At 34.6% G+C, this 16,721-nt stretch overlaps 1 protein-coding gene across 1 annotated transcript; it reads left to right on the forward strand.

Moving 5' to 3' along the window:
• The first annotated feature begins 1,593 nt into the window (after positions 1–1,593).
• Positions 1,594–16,342, forward strand: LOC126701161 (receptor like protein 22-like). Its single transcript, XM_050399283.1, has 2 exons — positions 1,594–2,203; positions 15,714–16,342. The coding sequence occupies exons 1-2, from the start codon at positions 1,606–1,608 to the stop codon at positions 16,340–16,342; spliced, it is 1,227 nt and encodes a 408-aa protein (XP_050255240.1). The 5' UTR covers positions 1,594–1,605.
• Positions 16,343–16,721: the final 379 nt, after the last annotated feature.

Consider the following 16,721-nt stretch of genomic DNA (forward strand, 5'->3'; position numbering starts at 1 on the left):
TTGGTAAGCAAACCAAACTCACCTTTTTGAACTTATATGAGACCAATTTATATGGTGACATCCCATTCTCTCTTGGAAACCTAACCTACCTTAAAACTTTTGAGTCTTTCTTCAAATGAATTAACTGGTCCTATCCCATCTTGGTTAGAGCATCCTCATCAGGTCGTTATATTTTCCATCTATTTTACATGGAAAAACCTACTTTTTCTATTTTACACGTCCACTTTTACAAAACACCTACATCAGTTTATCTATTCTACACGTTTATTCAATAAAATATTCATTATTTTACAATTTTTTATTTTTCACTCCCTCACTACCCCTCTCTCTCTATCTCACACAGACCAACAGCTACCATCACCACCATCATCACCACCCAGCCACCGTCACCACCATCATCACTACTCAGCCAAATCATCACCCCCCAATCGGCGGCAAGATCATCAAAACCCACCAATGAACCAGAAAAGCCAAGCCAATCAAGATCAAAACCCACCAACCCACACCCACAATCAACCAAAAAACTAGAAAAAATGAATCAAAACCCACCTCCTCGCGACGGCCGTCGGCCTCAACCAAAGTGCCTCGCAGCACTGCCACCAGAAAAGCCAAGCCAATCAAGATCAAAACCCACCAACCCACACCCTCAATCAACCAAAAAACTAGAAAAAATGGATCAAAACCCACCTCCTCGCGAAGGCCGTCGGCCTCAACCAAAGTACCTCGCAGCACTGTCACCTCCTTGCGACGGCCGTCGGCTTCAAGCTCAACCAAAAATGGATCAAAACCCACGAGATTCTAGGCGACAGACCCGTCGGAGAACTCCGTTCGTGTTGTAGGCGACGGACTCGTCCGGCGACTCGGCTTGCTCGACCTCGTTCTCATCGGCGGCAATGGCGATCGGTGGAAGCTAGAGGAAGAAAAATGGATTAGATGAGAGAAAGTGAGAGCTGTGTTGTGCGGAAGTGAGGGGGAAGTGAGAGTTAGGCAGAGGAGAGAGAAAAAACTACTAAAAAATTATATACACATGCTACAGTACCCGTGTAAATTTACACGGGTACTGTAGCTCATGGCTGTAGCTCATGGAAAATTATAGACGATTTTACAAGATTTTAGATGGACTGATGGAGAAGGTTTTTTGGTGCAAAATGTGTAAAAGTTGTCAAAATGTGTATTTTACACATTTATAAAAGAGCTGGTGTGGATGCTCTTAGCAAACCTCACACAACTTATTGTACTGTGGCTTCAAAAAAATAAATTGCATGGTCCAATTCCAACGTCTGTTTACGAATCTTCAAATTCTAGATCTGTGTTTAAATCGCTTGAGTGGTACAGTGGAATTTGGCTTGTTTCGAGAACTTAGTAGTCTCTTTTACCTCCAACTATCCGATAACAATCTTTCATTGCTTATTGATCCTAGTACTAACATTTCTACTCTTCAAAAATTTAAGGTATTAGGATTGACTTCTTGTCACTTAAGTGAATTCCCAGAGATTCTCCGAAACCAAGATCAATTGCAAGTTTTACTACTTTCCTGGAACAAAATTCATGGCCAAATACCGAAATGGATCTCAAACTTGAGTAAAAACACTCGTGTTTTTAGATATGCCTGAAAACTTCCTTACAGGCTTTGATCAAGCCCCAAATTCTCTCCCTTGGACCAGCCTACTAATTTTGTACCTTTCAAATAACAAGCTTCAAGAGCCACTCCCAATTCCACCACCATCCACTGTCTATTATAAAGTCCATAGCAACATGTTGAGCGGAGAAATCACTCAAATGATTTGTAATCTGAGTTTTCTTTCTTATCTTGATTTGTCATACAACAACCTAAGTGGTTACCTTCCCCAATGTTTAGGCAACTTGAGTAACCTTTCAATTCTTAATCTACGACACAACAACTTTCATGGCCACATTCCTCAAATGTTCATAGAAGGATGCCAATTGAGTATGATCAATTTGAATCAAAATTATTTTCAAGGGGTTTTACCAAGGTCATTGGTTAATTGTACCATGCTGGAAATTCTTGATATTGGAAATAATCATATAAGTGATATTTTTCCCTCTTGGTTGGGCATTCTTCCAGAGCTTGGCGTTCTCATTTTGCGATCAAATGGCTTCCATGGTGCTATTGGAAAACCTGAAACAAATTCTACATTCCCAAAATTACATGTCATTGACCTCTCCAACAATTATATTACTGGTAAGTTGCCACTTGAATACTTCCAAATTTGGAAAGGCATGCAAAGTTATGATGCAAGTGGCTTAACATATATGCAAGCAAGAGTAAAAATCCATATGCCAAGTTGTGGATGGTTATACACCTACACTTACCAAATGACATCGACAAACAAAGGCATAAAGACAAAATATTGGAAAATCCAAGATTAGTTTGTGGCCATTGGTCTCTCAGGCAACAGGTTTGAAGGTGAAATTCCAAAAATTATAAGAAATTTAAAGGCACTTCGTATGCTCAACCTTTCCAATAATGTTCTTACTGGTTCTATTCCATCGTCATTGGTAAACTTAAAAAACCTAGAATCACTTGACCTTTCTCAAAATATGCCTGTTGGAGAGATTCCTCCACAATTGGTAGAGCTTACATTCCTTGCTTTTTTTAATCTATCTCACAATCATCTTACGGGAACTATACCACAAGGGAAACAATTTCTCACATTTGAAAACAGTTCATTCAATGGAAATGTAGGATTATGTGGAAGCCCATTGTCAAAACCATATGCCAATTTGAAGGACCCACCACCTCAACCTTCAATATTTGTAGAAAATCAAGATGCGGTGTCTCTATTTGAGTTTGACTGGAAAGTAGTTGCGATGGGGTACGAATGTGGATTTATATTTGGAGTTTTTGGTGGGAAAATAATTACCAAGAAGAAAAATGATTGGTTTATGAAGACTTTTGCAATTGGCCATCCACCATGAAGAAGGGTGAATTAGAGCGGACATCGAAAGGCAATATATATGTTTCCATAGTAAATAATTAAATCCATGCATATGTTGTCTTTATTTCTTTATTTTCCTTTGCTTTTACTTTTAAGGGTTTGGGAGGGGTTGTTAATAATATTACGGTATTTGATGGACATGTTTGCCTACACCAAATCAATTAATATTTTCTTTTCATTTTTCTTCTCCCACCCTTTTCTTTGGGAGATCTTGGTTTTGCCATGGAATAATGTGATGTAGTGTATGATAGCGTATTATGTTATTTTTAGGCTAAATGGTTGATAGTTTGTTAGTACTAAATGGATACTTATTTGGATTTTTTTTTCTTCTTATACTTCAGCCTCCCTAGTTTGAAATCCTAAGTCCGTCCCTAGATAGAGGTAATGTTGTAGGGAAGGATATTAGGATTTTGGAAAGAGAGTTTAAAGTAAAAGCTGATATTGATGGGAATGGTGATGGGGATGTGCTTGGTGGAAGCATAAATGGGAGATTTCACAGTGGTGGAGGTTGTGGAGATGGTGGTGATGACAATGGGGATGATAAAGAAGAAGATGAGTTTGGGCCAATTTTGAAGTTTGAAGAGGTGATGAAGGAGACAGAAGATAGTTCATTTTTTTTTTTTTTTTTTTACCCACTGCTTGTGTTTTTGGATTTATTACATTTTGGTTGATGGCATAATGCGATTGTTTACATGCCTTCGATTTAGATATTTGGAGTGATGATTGATGATTCCTTTGTGAGGTGCTATGTGGGTGATGAATTGATGATTCCTTGAGGTGCTTCGTTTGGGAGTTCATAAAGAAATGGAACGGAATGATCATAAGGGAATGGAAAGAAATGGAATGGAATGGAATGGAATGTATTTAAGTAAGAGAAAGGAATGAAAAAGAATGGAATGAAATGGAATTAAGTAACCTAAATAAAATGAATGAAATATAAGTAATCTTATTTGGGAATAACATTTGTAAATCACAGTCCAATGTAGCCTTTGTTATGGTTTCAAAAGAAGGAGGTAATAGTGATAGTGGTAGGGACAAACCCACAGGGGGGCCAAAGGGGCCCGGCCCCCCCCCCCCCCCCCCCCCCCCCCGGCACAAAGAAAAAAAAGGGAAAAAAATATTTGGGCCCTCTAGCCCAAAGAAAAAAAAAAAAGGAATTTTTTTAATGATTATATGTATATTTTTATTTCTAGAGTTGTGCCTAGCTCTTCCAAAAACTTAGACTCCCTCTCTTTTAATTAGCTTAGCCCAACTAGCAACTAACCAACTAAAAAACTTAACAAAAACAAAATTTTAAAATAAAAAAGCCTAGTCAACCTAATATTAGAGTACTAGCATTAGGTGTTCTAAATGGTAAATATTTAGTATTTATAACACCAAATACCAAAAACACTACTATTCGAGACATTTCAAATGCTATATTAAAGTAGCAAAAGTAAGTTTTAGTTTATGAAAATATATATTTTTTTTTTTGGCAACAGTTGATGCTCTTAAGAAACAATATTATTTTGTTTTTTTTTTTTTTTTTGGTCTTTGTTGGTAAATGATTGCATCTTAATGTATTAAGAAACAATAATTTTGTGTATTGATCTTGGTTGATAGTTTGTTAGTACCATATGGATACCTATTTGGATTTATTTTTTTCTTCTTATACTTCGCCCTCCCTAACTTGAAATCCTAAGTCTATCCCTGAATAGTGGTAATGTTGTAGGGAAGGATATTAGGATTTTGGAAAGAGAGTTTAAGTAAAAGCTGATATTTGTGGGAATGGAGATGGGGGATGTGCTTGGTGGAAGCGTAAATGGGAGATTTCACAGTGGTGGAGGAGGTGGTGATGACAATGGGGATGATTAAGAAGAAGATGAGTTTGGGCCAATTTTGAAGTTTGTAGAGGTGATGAAGGAGACAAAGGATAGTCCAATTTTTTTTTTTTTTTTTACCTCTTTGCTTATGTTTTTGGAATTATTACATTTTGGTACATGGCGTAATGTGATTGTTTACATGCTTTGGATTTAGGTATTTGGAGTGATGATTGATGATTCCTTCATGAGGTGCTATGTAGGTGATGAATTGATGATTCCTTGTGGTGCTTCATTTGGGAGTTCATAAAGGAAATGAATAGAATGGAATGATTATAAAGGAATAGAAAGAAATGGAATTGAATGGAATGTCTTTAAGTAAGGGAAAGGAATGGAATGGAATGAAATTAAGTAACCTTGATAAAATGAATGGAATGTAAGTAATCTTGTTTGGGAGTAACATAGAGGAAATGGAATGGAATCATTTTATGACAATATTATTATTAGACTCCTATTTTAAAATAAATGGTTGAATATAGGGATATTTTGGGAGTTTGAGTAAAAAATTCATTAAATCTAATTTCATTTCCTCACATTCCTCCCGAAATTGGGAGGAATGAAAATTTGAGGTTTTAAGAGAATATAGAGGAATGAATGCTCCCTCCTACTTATTCCATTCCCTCTCACTTAAACTTTTAAACAATGGAATTGATTTTTCATTCCCTCCATTAAAACTCCCAAACAAGGGAATGGAATAATATTCTAAAATTATTATTTTCATTTCTTTTCATTCCATTCTATTCCTTCCTCCCAAACAAGGGTTTAGGGTTTTGGTTTTGGAGATGCAAATTGGGTAATTTTGTTCCTTTTTTTAATTATAATGTTTTTTTTAAGTTTTTACTTCTAAAATCTAAAATGAAATAATAAAACCTAAATTGTAATAGCTAATGTGTCACTTCAGTTTTTTAATTTAGGCCATATGGCAATCCACATGGCAATTTATATGGCATAAAAATAATTTTTTTTCTTTAGCCTCGTCATCATTTTTCATCTATCACTTAACGGTAGTGGCTATTTTGACACAATACCAAAAGGTTAAGGATCAAATTAAAGCATTTAAAAGATTATGAACCAAATTGACATATTTAAAATATCAGGGACCAAATTGACATATAGTGTAAAGGTTTGGAACCAAATATGTGACTTACCCTAATGAATGTTATGTTAGTTAGTTAGTATTATTGAACAATCATGTCTTTTAGATAAGGCATATATATTCATGAAAGGATGTCTATCACCAAGAGGCATGAGAGAGTTTAAATATAAATTGTATTTATGTCAAGTGGCTCAATTTATGTATCTCTCACGATAGTTAATTTAAAAGTTTTGAGTGACACCACTGCGGATTCTTGGTATGATGACTCCACATGGTATGGACGACTGTGCTCTATTTGGACGATTGAATCTTTTATGGACGACTAGTGGGTCTTTGTTGAATGTTCATGACATGCACTTTACTTTTCCAAAGGGTATACTAGACATTGTTGACACTGGACGATCACTATGGACGAAATACACCTATTGATCACCATTATTTTTATGCATAATTTTAAACTACAAAAACTTGCAAGTTAAATCATTTGTTGATGACATAATTATTGATCTTTAATTTTCTCGAAGTCTTGTAAGTATAGAAGATATAGGAAGAAGATGTAATCTAATGGTGAATTTTTCTAAATTCACCTCCAATATTGAGTAAGGTTGTATTCTTAGACTACAATCAATTTTATAGTTAAACTTTGTCATTCTTTTTATATTTTTTACACACATGTCAAATTTGTGTCAATCAGATGTTATTTACTATTAAATCCATAAATTTATTGTCTAAGCATAATTTTAAACTACAAAAACTTGAAATTTTAAATATTTGATTGATAATATAGTTATTGATCTTTGATTTTCTAGAAATTTTGCAAGCATTAAAGATATAATAAGAAAATATTATCCAATGATGAATTTTTCAAAATTCACATCCATTGAAAAGATATTGAATGGAATTGTAGCCATTAGTTACAACCAAGTTTGTACCCAAACTTTGTCCTTATTTTATTAATCTCTTTTATCATGATTCTAAAAGGGAAAAAAATAATACTAGTTAATCAACTTGATCTTCTTATAACATTATCAATTTTAAATATAATTTATCAATTTTAATTTTTAACAATTTCTTTCTATAAAAACAAGCGTAATAAGTATTGCAAGCAATTATATAAGCTTATAACATTATCAATTTTAAATAGAATTTATTAATTTTAATTTTTAACAATTTATTTCCACAAAAACAACCGTAATAAGCATTGCGAGCAATTATATAAGCAATGGATGCATTTTGGAAAAAAAAATAAAAAATCTTTTTATATAATCCATAATTGCTATATTACTTAGAACATTATTACCCTAATGACCATTGTTATCTTTATGTTGTATCATTTTATTATCTTGTAATTTTTTTTATGAATTTTTTATTTATTTTTGATATTTCCATTTAAATTATGAATTATCTATTACATTTTTTATATTAATAATAAAAAATTAATCAAAAGACACACATATATAATATTTATCTATTACTTATATATGGAATATTTATAATTTTAATTTAATATATGATATTTTCTTACCTAAACAAAATATTTACATCAAATAAGTTTTTACATCTTTGCAAAAGAGAGAGAGAGAGAGTAAGTTTTTATATGTCTAAAAACATACAAGTCAATTTAATAAAAATAAAAATATAATTAAATTACGTATGATATACTTTAAATACAATTTTATTTAATGAATTATGTATGGCATAAGATTAATTAGAACAAATAAAAAATGCATTACACATCTTTTTAGCAAAAATCTAGGAAGGGCCATTATTGAAATTTATGTTTTATTTTATTTTATTTTTTTTTACCAAAAATACCAAAAGGGAGAGGATTTTTGAAAAGTCTACCCCCCCCCCCCCCCCAAAAAAAGAATTTATAACTAGATATTGTATAGTAGAATATTAATTCCTAAATATTGTCAAATAATTTAAAAGAAAAATTGATTGATTCTCATTTTTTAGATTGCCATGTGCAAGCATATTATGATACTTTAAATTACATATGTAGGTGCTTTGAAAATAAAGGCCCAAGTCCACTAAGAACGGTGATGCCTTGTCCTTCAAATCAAGCCCAACAATAAAATTTCTTTAGAGAGTGGGCAAATAATTAAAGTGCAATTCTCCTCTTAGTTTAACTTAGAGACCAAAGAGCCTAGGATAATAGAAAGGCATAACATAAGTTGATAATGAGGAAAAGAGTTCTCCTCGGGAAGGTCTAAGGATTAATTCTTATATATGAAGTTCGAATTATACACCAAATAAAGCACTGTTCATTTTCTCTTTTCTCTATTTTCTCACCCAAAATGTCCATCCCCTTTTTTTGGGAGCCCCCTCCTTTTATATCCCTCTTATTTGCATCCTAACCTTTCACCTGTATGCCTCCAAGCGTTCCTAAGGATACTTGTCCCATCAACACTCTGTTGAAAGTGGTAGAATGGGGCTAGTAGCTGTACCAAGGGAGTCAATTTCGTACTAGTGGTCGTTTCGGTTTGGCTAGTGGAACGAAATATTTCGATACAGGTTGATACCGATGTACCGTTTCAGGATTATCGCAATTTAAAAATTATATTTATATATTGATGAATTCAAATATATATATATATATATATATATATATATTATTTTCATGTAATATATATTATTTAATTCTTTGGTAAAAGTCCATATAATTTGTTACGGATTTTTACTTTTAATAATAATAAAAAAATACTCTTCCAAAAAAAAAATAATAATAATAAAATAAGGAAAAAATTTAATGAGAACATTAAATTTTAGATGGGGACGTGGGATTTTGGTGAAAGCATTAAATGGTTTGGTAAAAACTCCATTAAAGAATTTTAAAGCATTAACAATTTAACTTTTGAAAACTTAATCAGGTGATAAAACCAAAAATAAACCAACCAGTCTTTCACTTTTTTTCATGTGTTCCCAAGTTTCAACATACTTTTCTAGCTGTTCCATTCTCACACATTAAACTTATTTCAGTTATTTGGGTTTCACGCCTCCCTCCATCCTTCCTACGGATTATAGATCTCAGAAAACTCTCTCTCTCTCTCTCTTTTGCAAGCTTTCAGACTCTTCTCAAAATCTCAACAAAGCTCTGGTGCCATCGTTCACTGCATATCAAAAGTCAGAACGTAGGATGATCATGATGAGACAGAGGAAGGTCGACTGTCATAAGGAGGTGTTTTTGGTCACTGGTTAGTACCGGCCCGGTATCCACTAATTGGCCGAAATCCGGTATTTATCCTAGTACGGCTGAAACAACTTCGGTATGGCCAGAATTTAAACTGGTATGAAATCAAAGTGTTTCGCTACTGAACTAGCTACCGGAACGGTAAATTTCGGCAGTATCGGCTGGTATGGTATGAAATCATCTCCCTTGAACTGTATAGTTACTGTTCAGAGGTCACTTCCTCATTAATGCAGTTGATAAGGTTAGTGTAGAGCATTCAATGCGAAGGAGGAAATTGTTCCTTCCGGGAAACTTCCTCTTCTTTTCCTTGATCCGCCACTACCCCCTCTCCTCATCATAGAACATTACAAGAGGCCCATTACTTTGAATACACTTCCATAATCGGATGGGTGAAATCCTTGGAGTGCATTTATGTAAGGTTGAATTTATTCAACCATCTAATTGGCTTTATTCCATGCCAAATTTGCTTGTAATTCAGCATTTAGTAACCCTGTATTTAGGTGGGTTTGTTGTAAGGGTAGTGAGTGAGATAGAGTGAAGATTGCTCAAGAGTGTGCAAGAAAACAGAGATTCGCGGCTGGGACTCGCGGGTGACTCGCGGCTGCAAGCCGCCAGAAGCAGCACACGTGCCAAGCATGCTGGAAGATGAACAGTCATGCTAGCTGGAGCACTACAGGACAAAACAGGACAACTGGCCATACGGTTAACTCGCGACTGGATCTCGCAACTTAGTCAAGCCGCGAGGTCAAGCTGCGAGCCACCCCTGTTTTGTAAAACCTGACGTTTCACATTCCTCTCCCACTCCAGTATAAATACCCCTTTTACCCACGATTGAAAGAGAGCTTCCAGAGAGAATTTTGAGAGAGAAACCCTAAAGAAAAACAAGATTGTTTCACCCACAATCTATACCTTAGAGTCTCTTCAAATTCCTCTACTCTCTTCCTCTCCATTGTCAAATCCTTGAGAGGCATTATACCAAACCTGGTTCTCACCATCATCATCACTGTGAGACAGTTGTTTGGATTTCTGGGAAGCAGTTAGGAAGGAACCAATCTTCATTGGTTGATGCTACGGTCTAGTAGCGGAATCCGGGAAGCTAGAAAAGAAAAAGGTTCGGCGCAACCTCGTTGGAGCAAGAAGCTTGGAGGGCTTAGGTGCACTGGGTAGATTAGGCTTGGAGGGTCTATTGCTGTCCTTGTATCCCAACTGTATTTTCTAGTGGATTGTTTACCGCTTGGAGGGCGGCGGAGAGGTTTTTCGCCGAGGACTTCGGTTTCCTCTTCGATAACACATCGCGTGTTGTCTTTGTGTATACATCTTCCTTCCTCTCTATCTTTGCCTTTTTATTATCTGCTGTGGTTTTATTTTGTTATGGCTTAGATAGTCTTTAACCAATTTCGTATTATAGCATGTGTTAAGTTTCCGCACACTAGTTGTTTGACATATTGCTTGTATTGGTTAAGTTGTAATTTGGGGGTCTAAACGTTCAAAGGTGTTTTGTACACGTTTTTTAACTTTCAATTTATCACCTCGGATGTAGGTTAGGCAATCTAGTCTTTAATCCAATCCTCATCGGGCCTCGGACCCCTCACAACATAAAATAATAATATGTTAACATGTTAGCTATTAATTTTCAAGATGATTTGTAATTTTTTAATAATAAAAAATTTTCATGTCTCACGTTATAAAATGTCATGTCCTTGCTCCATTAACCACATAAACAAGGAAAGTAATGGAAGATGATAGACCCCACTCATTAATTAAACTCCAGTGATTAATAACGTTTTACTTAAAACTTCAAAAACCAGAAATGCTCGTTGTGCAAGCTTTAAACATCAACAATATATTTTTGGCTTTAATTTATATATATATATATATATATATATATTTATATATAATTTAATTTTTATACATATCCTATTTTTGTAATTTTATTATTTATATAAATAATATTATCATATTTCAAAACACTTATTTTCTCACTCTCTTTTATAGAACTCGCATGACTTGCCCTCACTTTTCTCTTGCACATATCTCATTATTATTGATTTGTTGAAACCATCTTATTAGAGATGACAAAATACCCCTAACTTGCTCCAACCCCAATCTACTCTACTCCCGCCTTGAAGAAAGAACAGGACGAGGACATGACTAGAAACCCCTCATCAATGGCAGTGTTAGGATTTTTGTAAGAGGGATAAAGATTAGAAAGAAAATTAATAATATTAATCAACATTTATAAAAAAATAAAAAAAAATTATATTATAATGTGATAGTCATACAAAATGTAAAGAAATTATAAACTATAATTCATATTTCGTATCTAGGTTAATTTACTTAGTTGCCCGTAACGCTTTTTTCATGTTATTATTATTTCTTAAAATAAGAATAACAATCATTTCAAGGGATTAACATAGATACATAAATTTTAAACATGTAATTTAATTATTCAAGAAAATATATATAAAAGTGTTAAAGTATAACAATATACTTAGAAAGTTGTATATTGCCTCATAGCCTTATTGCTATTAAAATAGCTAAAATTCAAATTTATTTTTATATTTTTCTGATTGTTTAAAATTTAAATCTATAGCAAAAAATCATATTTTAAAAGAGTGAAAGTATGAAGAGACTGATGAGAAAAAAAGATTAGTGGTGGAATAGAGGCATAAGAGATTTATTGTTGCGATTAGGTGCTGCTGTTAGTAAAGCAAGTCAGTAGAGCGAGGGACTCGGTTGATTAAAAGAAATTCCCTCTTATGGTACTGCCCTTGCTTTGTGTACAAAATTCCGATCAAGCAAAAGCAAAAGACTTCCTAATGTAATTTGAATGGAGGCTTTATATAATTATTTTAAGTTTAAAATGCAAAAAAGTCTTGTATCTTAACTAGTACTTCTTACTTTTGTTTAAATGAAGATATTTATAGTTCAAATTTTATTCTCAATTGTTTTATGAAATTATCCAAAAAGAAAAAAAGTTTGAAAATAGGAACCACAACGATGAATATACTTTTTTGGGATAAAAATAGCATATTTTATTTAATTGAAAAATATCTGTTACAATTAACCGTACGTATTGTATTCTTAGCCATGTGGCAACCAACTAGCACATGCTAAGTTTAATAAAACTTAGATATTACACTCATAAAATCTTTGACAGACTAGCTCCTAGCTAAAAAAATCTCAGCCATAGATGATAGATGACTTTGGTTATTAGAGCCATGCATGCGGAACACCTTAATTTGAAGGGCAAAATCTGTTACATATATAGTGTGTTACACACGCTGAGTGCAATAATCTGTGCCCCAAGCTAATACATAAGATTTAGAGCACATCTGGATCTTGCAAGCTAGCAGGGTTTCCTACCACTTTGGGCCTGTTTGGTACATGTATTTAAACACATGTTTTTAATTTTTAAATAACATTATATATATTTCTACACATTTTTTTACCCACGCTTACTTCCAAAAAAAACTAAAAACGGTTGTTTAAACACACATACCAAATGACCCTTTTATGTTCAGAGCTTTGGAAAGACTTAAGAATGCCAGCTTGAATGTGCCCCTGTTACAATCCACATGGAGAGAGCATCAGGAATGATTGGTGGGTCACAGAAAGACACCAACGTTGAGTCGCGGAGAGTTGAAAAAAGTGACACAGCTAATTTCTGTTTTCCCTTTTTTTTGGGGTTCTTGGACTAAAATGTTATACTGATGAGTGATGACCACCAAGCAAGCTCGAATTTGGATCATGGATTTGATCTGTTTCGTTATCTTAGCAAAAAACTCGTTAATTGGTAAGATCCCATAACATGCGGGGATGACTTCGACTGATCCCATGACATGCGGAGATGACTACTGCTAGAAGTCGTGATTTCTTGACATTTCGAGACTACTCCACATGTCATGGGATCTACTTACATTATTCACACTTGCACTGTGGCAAATGCCATATGGGACCACATCGTTACATTAACACCAAACTTATGAAACAAAAATACAATTCCAATTTCTTCATTACATAGATAGATGCCAGATTTTCTCCTCACCGGTCTGTCTTTGTTTCTATCTTACTAAGCCAAATTCTCACGCGGAAAAGTGACTGTAGTCTAACCGGCCAAGACTTTCATAGTTGAGAATGATACATTTATCGTTTAGTATGGATGGCAATTTCTTATGGAAAATGTTAGGGAGGACTGAATGGAATAATTGGATAAGAAATGAATGGTGTGTGCGGGTGACGTAGAGATTGGTTTAGAAAATCCCTATTCTCTTCTCTATTTATTTGCTACTCCAGCATACGTTACAGCAATACAAACTCCAATAGAACATTATGGGCTTATCACTTTCTTTCGTGATGTTCATGCAGTTTCTCTTTCTATTGTCACTGCTTTCTCTTGTTTCTGCTGCCTCTTTTTCTTCATTGCAGCCGGTATGTCATGATGAAGAGAGCTTTGCCTTGTTGCAATTCAAAGAAAGCCTTATCATCAATCAATCCACTTCCGCTTATTCAAAGATTTCGTCTTGGATGGCACAAAGTAGTGATTGCTGCACGTGGGATGGTATTCAATGTGATGAAATCACGGGTCATGTGACCAGCATTGACCTCAGTAACAGTGCTCTCTGTGGTTCTATCAACTCCAGTAGCAGCCTCTTTCAGCTTGTTCGCTTTCAAAAGCTAAGGGTCTGTTTAGTTGTTTGGTGAGTAAGTCTAAACTCACATTTTCACATTTTAAACAACATTACTCACATTTCCACCCACTTTTTCACTCACACGTATTTTAAAAAACTCCAAACAACAATTCTCAAACTACTCTATCAAACACCCCCTAATCTCTCCAACAACAACTTCAATCACTCTGAAATCCCCTTTGGAGTAAGGCGGCTTCAAAGCTTACTTACCTTAACCTCACTTATTTTGGATTTTCAAGTGAAATCCCAGCAGAAATTTTGCAACTCTCTAAGTTGGTTTCCCTGATTCTCTATTCAAATCCATTGAAGCTCCACAAGTCTGGTCTCAAAAGTATAGCTGAGAAGTTAACAAACTTGGAAGAACTAGTTTTGAGTGAGGTGGACATATCGTCTACTGTTCCCAGTATCTTGGCAAACTTATCTTCTTTAACAACTATTTTTCTTAAGAGATTGTGGTTTGCATGGAGAGTTTCCTACCGGAATTTTTCAGCTACCAAATCTCAAGTCTCTCAGTGTGCGCTTCAATCCAAAACTCACTGGTCATGTACCAGAATTTAATAGAAGTAGCCCCTTTGAAAATTTGAGACTTGCGGGCGCAAGTTTCTCTGGAAAGCTACCAGATTCAATGGGTAACCTCCAGTCCTTATATTACTTGGATGTTGATAGTTGCAATTTCTCTGGACCAATACCATTGTCATTTGCTAACCTTACGAAGCTCACGTATCTAGACCTTTCAAATAACAATTTCAACCGTGGGACTCTCTCTTGGGTTGGTAAGCAAACCAAACTCACCATGTTACTTCTAGGAAATATCAGTTTATATGGTGATAGCCCATTTTCTATTGGAAACCTGACTAAACTTACATCATTATCACTTGGTTGGAATGAATTAACCGGTCCTATCCCATCGTGGCTAACAAACCTCACCCAACTAAATACTCTGTGGCTGCCAAAAAATAAATTGTTTGGTCCAATTCCAACATCTATTTCCAGCATTTTGAATCTTCAAATTTTAGATTTGTATTCAAATAACTTGAGTGGCACAATAGAATTTGACTTGTTTCGAAAGCTCAATAACCTCTCCCACCTCGATTTATCTTATAACAATCTTTCATTGATTATTGATCCTAGTACCGATTCTACCTTTCAAAAATTTAAGGTATTAGGACTAGGTTCTTGTAACTTAAGTGACTTCCCAAAGTTCTTTTGAAACCAAGATCAGTTGGAAGCTTTGGAACTTTCTCAAAACAAAATTCATGGCCAAATACCAAAATGGATCTCTTAACTTGAGTATAGATACTCTCTTGGTTTTAACCATGTTAGGAAACTCACTAACAAGTTTTGATCAAACCCCAAATGCTTTACCTTGGCGTAGTCTACAAATTTTGTACCTTCCAAACAACAATCTTTTAGGGGCACTTCCAATTCCAGCTCCATCCATCATTTATTATTCTATCTCTAACAACATGCTTACTGGAGACATCTCTCAAATGATTTGTGAACTAAGTTCTCTTTCTTATCTTGATGTTTCACACAACAACTTAAGTGGCTTCCTTCCCCATTGTTTAGGAGACTTGAGAAACCTTTCCGGTCTTAATCTCCAAAACAACAACTTTCACGGCAGCATTCCTCAAATATTCATGGAATGATGCAAATTGGGGATGATCCAATTGAGTCAAAATCGTTTTGAGGGGCCTTTACCAAGGTCATTGGCTAATTGTACAATGCTGGTATTTCTTGATATTGGAAACAATCATATAATTGATATTTTCCCCTCTTGGTTGGGCATTCTTCTAGAGCTAAAGGTTCTCATTTTGCAATCAAATGGATTATATGGTTTTATTGGAAAACTGGAAACAATTCCAAGATTCCCAAAATTACAAGTAATTGATGTCTCAAACAATAATATTAGAGGTAAGTTGCCATATGAATACTTCCAAATTTGGAAATCCATGCAAAGCTTTGACATAGGTCACTTAATGTATATGCAAGCAAATATTCAGATGCAAAAATATCCAAGCAATGATTGGTTAATGCCGTCATATGCATACTCAATGACATTGACAAACAAAGGCATAAAGACAGAATATTCGAGAATCCAAGATTTCTTTGTGGCCATCGATCTATTGGGCAACAAGTTTGAAAGAGAAATTCCAAAAATTTGGAGGAATCTAAAAGCTCTTCACATGCTTAACCTTTCCAACAATATTCTTACTAGTTTTATCTCGTCGTCTTTGGCAACCTTAACAAACCTAGAATCATTGGATCTTTCTCAAAATATGCTAGTTGGAGAGATTCCTCCACAACTAGTGGAGCTCACCTTCCTTACTTTCTTGAATGTGGCTCATAATAATTTTACAGGACCTATACCACAAGGAAAACAATTTCTCACATTTCAAAACAATTCATTTGATGGAAATGTAGAATTGTGTGGAAGCCCATTGTCCAAAAGATGTGACAATTCAGAGCACCCACCAACCCAACTTCTAATTTTGAAGCAAAACAAGGCTCAGAGTTTCCATTTGAGTTTGACTGGAAGGTAGTTGTGATGGGATATGGATGTGGATTTATAGTTGGAGTGTCCGTTGGACAAATTATAATCAAAAGGAAGAGTAGTGTTTGGTTTATAAATTCTTTTGCAATTGGCCATCCAGCAGGAAGGGTGAAGTGGAGGAGACGTCAAAAATAAATGGGTAAGAATTTTCCCTTATAAATAAACCCATGCATATGGTGCTTCCATTACTAGTGTTTCCATTTTATTTCAAGAGTTTGGGAGGGGTATTTGATAATTTATCATACTAGATAATGTTTTTTTTTTTTTTTTTTGGTGAGAAGCTGTGTTTATTGTCTACTCAGTGTAATACGTTTTTGTGGTGCTTTTCTTACTGCAACTTTTCCTTTTGGTGATCTTGGTTTTGTCAT

Source organism: Quercus robur, chromosome 9 (genome assembly GCF_932294415.1).
Source record: "Quercus robur chromosome 9, dhQueRobu3.1, whole genome shotgun sequence".
In the NCBI taxonomy this organism is placed as follows: Eukaryota; Viridiplantae; Streptophyta; class Magnoliopsida; order Fagales; family Fagaceae; genus Quercus; species Quercus robur.